The sequence below is a fragment of the Oncorhynchus masou genome, chromosome 2 (assembly GCF_036934945.1).
Source record: "Oncorhynchus masou masou isolate Uvic2021 chromosome 2, UVic_Omas_1.1, whole genome shotgun sequence".
NCBI classification, from domain to species: Eukaryota; Metazoa; Chordata; class Actinopteri; order Salmoniformes; family Salmonidae; genus Oncorhynchus; species Oncorhynchus masou.
The window spans coordinates 20,211,663-20,220,207 of NC_088213.1; the positions used below are offsets into that span (position 1 = coordinate 20,211,663).

Here is an 8,545-nt window from a genome sequence, read left to right on the forward strand (position 1 = left end):
GGCCACATTTTGAGGTTACTGTAAATATACACTTCTTCTTATTCAATCAAATAAAGCGTGCATGTTGAAGATGGCATGCATAGGTATTCACAGGTCTGTGGAGATCTTAACAATTGCTGTAATAATCTGCCCAGAATCTCAAACAGCGTTGATCATTGCACCATGTACTTTGAATGTAATCTCAACTGTAATCCAGGTCATTTGGTTCTGCTATTAGATGAAGCACAGGGACAATACAATCTGTTGTATAAATAAACAAAATATTTGACATTGTATTCTCATTTGAACTTTGCTGTGATTTTAAATGGTTAAAAATGCAGTGATAGACATTTTGGTGACAGCTAAACCAAAAATCTGACATTGTTTGGTTGTGCTTTTAGATGGTTCCAAGCATAGTGATAACACATTGGAAACTCAACTTATGGCTTTCTTTTTAAGTGGGTGAATATAAATTGCAATCTCATTGATCAATGTCTCAACCAAATATTACCCAATTATCCACATTGGAATTACCCGGTGTGCTCAGTGGGAGGGTGTTTTATCACCATGAATCTTATAGTTTTTGAAAATCACTGTTTTTAAATTGTTTTCAATTTTGATGATGTCATCGGGTAGAACTTGTTTACTTTATTTTATTCTACAAAATGTAGAAATGTGCTTTTTTAACATATGTAGACACTGGTATTGAAGATAGGTTGAAAAGTGGTGGAATTTCCCTTTTATGAATGTAGAACGACAGAAATCTGATTATTCAGCAGAGCAAGGCTTCATTTTGTTGCAAGAGATGCGTTTTGTGTCAATGTGTTTTAAGAGAGCTGTGTGTGTGTGTGCGCGTGCGTGTGTTCTGGGGGCTCGGCTCAGAAGAGGAACACAAAGACCTGATAGGTCGGTCTAGGAGGGAGGGAGGCATTGGGGGGGAACAGAGAGGGACAAGCTGTACTGTCATCACTCCATCACTCGTCGGTCTCCACAACTATATAAAAAATGTATGTTACAACTATCACACTGGTAACAATGAATATGGATGGCAGTCAGCTGAATCAGCTCCACATGTCTCTATATAGCAGCATGACCATGGCATCTGTCCCGCTGCCAGATGTCTTCAGTACGTACCAAATGGCACCCTATTCCCTATAGTGCACTACTTTTGACCAGAGCATTATGGTCCCTGGTCAAAAGTAGTGCACTATATAGAGGGAATGTGGTACCATTTGGATCCCTGGCGTAAACATTGACCATGTGCTGCTGCTGGTGGTTTTGCTGCTGCTTGACCACAGGGCTGTTGGCTGGCCCAGTTTTTGTAGAAAAACACAGTGGGTCAGTGAACTAACTATATCACTACGTTCATTCTTGTTGGCATCTGACACACTTGTTTATCTGTGAACAAAGAATTGGGAATGTAATATGGATATCAGTAAATCATTATCTTAGAGAGAGAGTCTTTATAACACTGTGGAAACAATCCCATATTTTGTGGAAATATGGAACACAAAGCAGAGAGGCATTCAGTTTCAGAGAACTCTTTCCTCCCATTCAGTCAGGAGTTGTGCATTGTGTATTGAAACGGGAGCTGGGCTGTCTTGGGATGCATCTGAAATGGCACCCTATTCCCTACACCCTATTCCCCAAATGGGCCCTAGTAAAAAAAACTGCACTGTGTAGGCAATAGGGTGCCATTCGGGACACAGGATAGAGCTGCTGGACATTCCCATGTTGAACACACACACACTCACACACACTACAGTCTCCTCTATAACCTCCAGACCTGAGTAACATTCTGTGTGTGCATATTATTTAACAGTAAAACCAACCGTAACTGTAGCTGACGGTCATGTGTACACTGTGAATAAGCCATACACTACATACTCCACACTTACTGCATATGCTCCCGGAAACTCTCACTCTCATTGGTCGTTCCATGTCATTTCAGCAAGCCATTCAGCATCCACCATGTTAGATTTTTCTTAAATTGTTGTTGTAGTTAGAAAGAGATAAGATAAGCATTCCTGCAACATTGTTTTGTTGAAATATAATTTGATTTCTGAGAAATTAAGAAAATTGGCCATTTTAATTTATAGGATTCATATAATACTCAATAAATATAGTACCTAACATCCGATTTGGACCAAACCTTTTTCAAACAATGAGTAAGACATGAGGAGTAAGACATGAGGAATCCGAAGAAGTTGTCAAAAGCCATACACAGACCCCCCCCCACGCTAATGACACCCCAAATGTGTGTACATAGTATCAATTCTCTATGTTTGACTAGTAGTATGGCGCTGAGGCTCAGTGTTGTTTATTCTACTATGTTATGTATTCTCAGTGAATTTGGTGATGTGTTAATTATTAAAGTTGTTGGGTTTATGTCCCATCCGACATCCTGATATTACCAGGTTCTGACCACTACATGGTGCTGTCCTCCCCCACATTGTTCAAATCAAATTGTATTTGTCACATACACAGGGTTAGCAGATGTTAATGCGAGTGTAGCGAAATGCTTGTGCTTCTATTTCCGACAATGCTGTAATAACCAACGAGTAATCTAACCTAACAATGTTAAAGGAATAGTTCACACAAATTACATATGGATTTTCTGACCCTGTAGGCAGTCAAATGACCAGGTATAACAGCAACCCATGCGTTGATTTTGTTTACTTGGCCACTGTTTCAAATGCTAACTTTTTAACATTTGTTTCACACATCCAATGCAAGTCAACGATACCTATATTAGCATTTCCTCACTCAGTTAGCAGTTGAAACAGTGGCCAGGTAAACAAAACCAAAGCATTGGTTGCTGTGATACCTGGTCCATAAATTGCTTACAGGTTAAGAAAACCAACATGTATATAACTTTGTAATTTGGGTGACCTATCCCTTTAACAGTTTCACTGAGAATACATTACATTGGATGAATAAATAATATTCCGAGCTGCAGCTCCATACTACTAGTCAAACATAGAGAACTGATACTACAGTACTATATACTCATTGTTGGGGTGGGATTAGAGTGGGGGGTCCGTGGATAGCTTTTGATCACTTCTTTGGATTCGCCATGTCTTACTTATAGTTGGAAAAAAGTTTGGTCCAAATCGGATGTTAAGTAATATAATTATTTAATATTATATACATCTTATAATTGATTGCACCCAAATTGGCAATTTTAATTTATCTTAATTTCTCAAAGATCAAATTATATTTCAACAAAATAATGTTGCAGGAATGCTAATCTTACCTGTTTCTAACAACAAACTATTTTGTGAAACAATCTGAGATGGTGGGTGTCGGAATCCTATTTTTTGAGAGGAATGCATTTAGTTTCACCAATAAAACATCAAAGTGTTGGGAAAGGAAATACTAAATGCTTAAGGAGCTCACCCTAAAGACCAAGGCACTCTAACCAGAATTGTTAATTGGTATATTCTGTTTTGTCACAGAATAGAAATGGATAAAAGTGGCTATAAATGTTTACACATCCTATCTTGGTATTTTAGTTGTTAATAGCTTGCTTTTGATGGTCAATGTCAACTTTAACAAGGAAAATGTTTTTTAAAACAAAGTATGTCTCTCAATTGATATGTAAGACAATTAAGTCCCTGTAGCCATGAATGGCCACAGCCGCCTCACAACACAAGTCAGAACCGGATTTTATTCATTTTACATCCCAAATGGTACCCTCTCTCTTATATAGTGCACTTCTTTTGACCAGAGCTCTTTGGGCCCTGATCAAAAGTAGTTCGCTATGTAGGGAATAGGGTGCCATTTGGGAAGCAAACATACTGTTGGCAGCCAACTACTCATAGCTGAGGTTCTGAGGGGGCAGAAAACCATCTGTAGGAGATATTTTGGTTTCAAACCTCAAACTGTGTCACATTGCGGAAAGGGTGGATACTAGTAAACAAAGCGACGAGGTCAGCAAGAGAAAGTGAAGAGAGCAAAAACATGATGCAATTAAAAATAATTACCTTTATCTTATTATCTTGGGTGTTCTAAGACCGTAAGTACAGGACCAGTCAAAAGTTTGCATAGGTAATCACTTACTCATTCAAGGATTTTTCTGTATTCTTACTATTTTCTACATTGTAGAATAATAGTGAAGACATACAAACTATGAAATAACACATATGTAATCATGTAGTAACCAAAAAAATGTCAAATATATCAAAATATATTTTATATTTGAGATTCTTCAAAGTAGCCACCCTTTGCCTTGAGGACATCCTTTGCACACTCTTGGCATTCTCTCAACCAGCTTCACGAGGTAGTCACCTGGAATGCATTTCAATTCAGGTGTGCCTTGTTAACTTAAATTGTAATTTCTTTCCTTAATGCATTTGAGCCAATCAGTTGTGTTGTGACAAGATAGGGGTGGTATACAGAAGATAGTCCATATTATGGCAAAAACAACTCAACTAAGCAAAGAGAAACAACAGTCCATATTTGCTTTAAGACATGAAGGTCAGTCAATAGGGAACATTTCAAGAACTTGCAGTCGCAAAAAAACATCAAGCGCTATGATGAAACTGGCTCTTCTGAGGACCGCCACAGGAAAGGAAGACCCATTACCTCAGCATCTGAGGATAAGTTCATTAGAGTTACCAGCCTCAGAAATTGCAGCCCATATAAATGTTTCACAGAGTTCAAGTAACAGACACATCTAAACATCAACTGTTCAGAGGAGACTGTGAATCAGGTCTTCATGGTCAAAATGCTGCAAAGAAAACACTACTAAAAGACACCAATAAGAAGAAAAAGAAAAACATGAGCAATGGACAAAGAACGAACAAGTGTTTTATTTTTTTCCTTTTTCAAACAACAAAATCTCATTTTTTTTGCAATAAAGTTTTATTTTAATTGGCCCTAGAAAAACAGGTGGGCGGGGAAAGCGGGGGTGAAGATTTCAACGCTTCCTGATTGGCTGTGGGTTTTATGTTTCTGCTGGGACTGAAGTGTTTATATAGCCAATCACCGTTGAACTGGCAGTAAGTGTAGTAGTGAGCCTAGAGCAGTTCATTTCTCTCTTGGTGGAAGCACACAGCGAAGTGACATCGTCCAACCTTTCACCATATTCTGAAATATGGAAGAATCAAGTAGTTAACATTTACTGAACCTTCTCTTTTGAAGCTTTCTTCCGTCTGATCACTGAGTTCCTAGAGGGCTGACCGGTCCTGGTTTTTTTGACGTTTTTTGCAAGTTTCCTGAACTTTCACTGTCTGACAAGATGAAGTGCATTATCGGCATCGGAGGGTGAGTGTCTTGAAATACCGGTAATATAGCCTACTAGGCCGCAGCACGTGGGGCTGGGCGGGTTCCATAGGAATACGGCTTGTCTGTTATCTTTCTGTCATCGTGGCGACTTCACAGCTCTTCTCTTTTCAGCACTATAATTCAATTGTCTAATAAATACCCCAAATATGATTCTGACATAGCCTCATCGCCCCGGGAGCGAATACCAATATATTTATAACCCCTTCTGTCTGTGGCGAAGAGGTTCGTTTCCGGTTTGACAATATAATACGTGTGCAGCCGTCATTAAACGTTGGTGTACATTGTAACGAAATTCACGACAATAATGTTGCCAGCGTCGGGCGATTTAACATTACAATGTTACCTGCGGCGCTAAAAGAATACAAACGTGTGTAAATCGTTATATGTCCCTCTGCCCGCTAGTTGCCATTCATATGTAATGCCAGCGACGTTGTACAATACAGCGCCCTCCCTCATGGTGTTTTTACCATATGTGATTGTGTATGTCTTTACAGCGTAACCAACGGGGGAAAGACCACCCTCACCAACAAACTGATCAAGAACCTTCCCAACTGTTGTGTGGTTCATCAGGATGACTTTTTCAAGGTGAGTCTCTTATGAGTGTATTACTATAGCTATTTCTGTTGTTATTATGTTGGTCGTTATGCTAGTTATAGAGTAAACGCACATTGCACATGGGCTAGATTCGTCAGAGCTTTGAATCTATATGGATGTCATTGCTTGGATAGGAGAACAGGTATTTCCTTCAGTGTGTGTTGGGAGAGAGGCGTGAGGGAGGGTTGGCAGACCCTGAGGTGTTCATATGGCAGAATGTTAGAATGTACCTGGGTACATCTCATTCATGTATGTTTCAGCCACAAGATCAGATTGAAGTTGGTGAAGATGGCTTTAAGCAGTATGATGGTAAGACGGGTTCTTTCTGGAAGGCTTGGGGGGGTGAGTCTGTGTGTGGGTGTGTAACACACTACTACTTAATACAATCATCCTGCTCCTTAACCTACAAGGTGGATTTTAGCTGTATATCTGTCCCATTTCTCACTGTCTCTCTCCCTTTATATGCCTTTTTCTTTCCTTCATCCCTCCAGTCATCACTGCCCTCGACATGGACGCCATGATGAGTACCATCTACGCCTGGCTTGACGACCCGGTGAAGTTTGAAAGGTCGCACGGCGTCAACAACACCTTGGATACCGAGATTCTCCCGGAGTCTGACCACAGGGATGAGGGAACTCACATCCTCATCGTGGAAGGATTCCTGCTTTACACCTATGGGTGAGGACTCTTGTCTCTCTCCCCTTCTTCCTCTCCTCCTGCTCCTCAACTCTGGGTGAGGAGGACAGAATGTGTTTCTGTGTCTCAGTAGAACATCAGTAGTTGTAGATCTGGTTCATTTAGCAGCTTTGTAGTTCTATGTAAAGTATGATACCACAGTAATATAGTAGTAGTAACACCAGTACACTTCATCAATACTTTGACTCTTTCTTCCTGTTTAACTAAGTAACAAGCATATCAAATGAAATGCTTTCACACCTATGAGTGAAAAGCCTGTCTGGAGTGTCTGTTCTCTCCCTAAAACTCTGGGGGAGGGGCCGGTCCATTCCACACAGGAGTGAGACGTACTTTCATCTCATTCGGTCAACTTATAAAATGTCTAAAACTAAAAAATATAATATTTCCAATTCTGTTTGTGTGTTCCTGCAGACCTTTGATCGACGTACTGAACCAACGCTATTTTATTTCCATTCCATACGAAGTATGCAAAAAGAGGAGGTGGTGAGTTAAACACTGAAACACGGACATATCTACCTGAACATCCAGCTTCTGCTGCTTTACTGTTGTGGAGTTACCTTTCAGCTAATCCCAGGTGTGTGTGTGTCCTCTGTGTGTGTGTGTCCTCTTTGTGTGTGTGTGTCCTCTGTGTGTGTGTGTCCTCTGTGTGTGTGTGTCCTCTGTGTGTGTGTCCGTGTCCTGTGTGTGTGTCCTGTGTGTATGTCCTCTGTGTGTGTGTCCTGTGTGCAGCTCAAGAAACTACAAGGTACCAGATCCCCCGGGTCTGTTTGATGGTCACGTCTGGCCCATGTACACCAAACACAAGATCATCATGGAAACATCAGGAGTTGATGTTGGTAAGTGTTTGGTTTGTGTATGTGCACAGTATATCCGTGCTCCCATTAAATCACGTGTTTGTGATAAATGTGTAATGCTTCTGTGTGTGTGTGTGCGTGTACACGGCATATCGGTTCTCCTACTTGTGTAATATCTGTTTTCATGTTACTGATTATTTGTGTGGTGTTTACAGTGCAGCTAGATGGAACTAAGTCAAAGGAACATCTGTACAACGCTGTCTATGAAGACGTCCTGAACAACATCCAGAAGTGTCTGTAAGCAGCAAAGGTACGCTTCCTTCCTGTCCCACACTCATTATTGTCCCCCTCGTGTCAGCCTCAACCTTAAACATCACTACCTGTCAATACTAACCAATAGTTGTATGTCAATACTAACCAATAGTTGTATGTAAATAAACCTATCATTGTATGTTTTGTGTGAGAGAATTTTGTTGTGTGTTTTCTTGTGTAAAACAACTAATACTTGTGCGTAAAAGTATACTTGGTGTATGTCTTGTATAAGTCACAACTAATAGATTTGTGTTCTTACAGGTCAGTCTATCAGCTGAGAGAAGGCTATATCTGTGCAGGAGGAGAGGAGAGGGAGAGGTGTGCCTTGCCTTAAACATTTCTACGTCTTTCTGGCCTGCAGCTAGCAACACACTTTCTACCAGCTGCTGCTGCCACCGTGTCATTACTATTTTGTAGTGTAAATTATTCCCTGGCGTTATATGCAGGCATGGTTTTATATCCTCCATATTTATTTCTTTGTTACGAGCCACCAGGCAGTCGGTCACAGAGATGACAGTAGAACAGAGGGTTGGTTGCAGCTCAAAGCATAACACCAATAAACAGTCCTCCTGCTAAAACACTCTACTCTCTGTTGTCTTCTATAACTGTTGGTTTCTACTGTATTATTCAACCTGTTGGCATGAAGTGCATCCCCTATACTGTTGAAATGGACCAGGATATGAAGGTTTCCTCCAGTTCTACTGGACATAATGGAGTTTAATCCCATGACTCTATCGCTCCAACTAGACACCTGTTTACTGTGGTATGACTTCTAGTTCCGCTTCCACCTCCCATTGGCAGTGTGTTTACATCTGACTCAGGCACATCCCCAGCCAGCCAGGGCAGAGCTAACTGCTCGTTGTGGTTTTCCCTTTTCAACA

The 8,545-nt window shown here is 40.6% G+C and overlaps 1 protein-coding gene across 3 annotated transcripts; it reads left to right on the forward strand.

Moving 5' to 3' along the window:
* The first annotated feature begins 4,969 nt into the window (after nucleotides 1–4,969).
* mibp2 (muscle-specific beta 1 integrin binding protein 2) lies at nucleotides 4,970–8,244 on the forward strand. 3 transcript variants are annotated; one of them, XM_064990063.1, is made up of 8 exons: nucleotides 4,970–5,247; nucleotides 5,763–5,853; nucleotides 6,123–6,204; nucleotides 6,354–6,540; nucleotides 6,970–7,041; nucleotides 7,288–7,394; nucleotides 7,568–7,662; nucleotides 7,926–8,244. In XM_064990063.1, the coding sequence occupies exons 1-7, from the start codon at nucleotides 5,222–5,224 to the stop codon at nucleotides 7,651–7,653; spliced, it is 651 nt and encodes a 216-aa protein (XP_064846135.1). In that variant the 5' UTR covers nucleotides 4,970–5,221; the 3' UTR covers nucleotides 7,654–7,662; nucleotides 7,926–8,244. The 3 variants fall into 3 exon arrangements, with proteins under 3 accessions (XP_064846135.1, XP_064846143.1, XP_064846151.1); XM_064990071.1 differs by having other exon boundaries at nucleotides 4,971–5,247; nucleotides 6,123–6,171; XM_064990079.1 differs by lacking the exons at nucleotides 4,970–5,247; nucleotides 6,123–6,204.
* The last annotated feature ends 301 nt before the right edge of the window (nucleotides 8,245–8,545 follow it).

Coding starts and splice junctions, on each gene's coding strand:
- mibp2 (XM_064990063.1), top strand. CDS start 5,222: ATGAAGTGCATTATCGGCATCGGAGG. Junction 5,248..5,762: donor TGCATTATCGGCATCGGAGG/GTGAGTGTCTTG, acceptor ATGTCTTTACAG/CGTAACCAACGGGGGAAAGA. Junction 6,205..6,353: donor TTTCTGGAAGGCTTGGGGGG/GTGAGTCTGTGT, acceptor TCATCCCTCCAG/TCATCACTGCCCTCGACATG.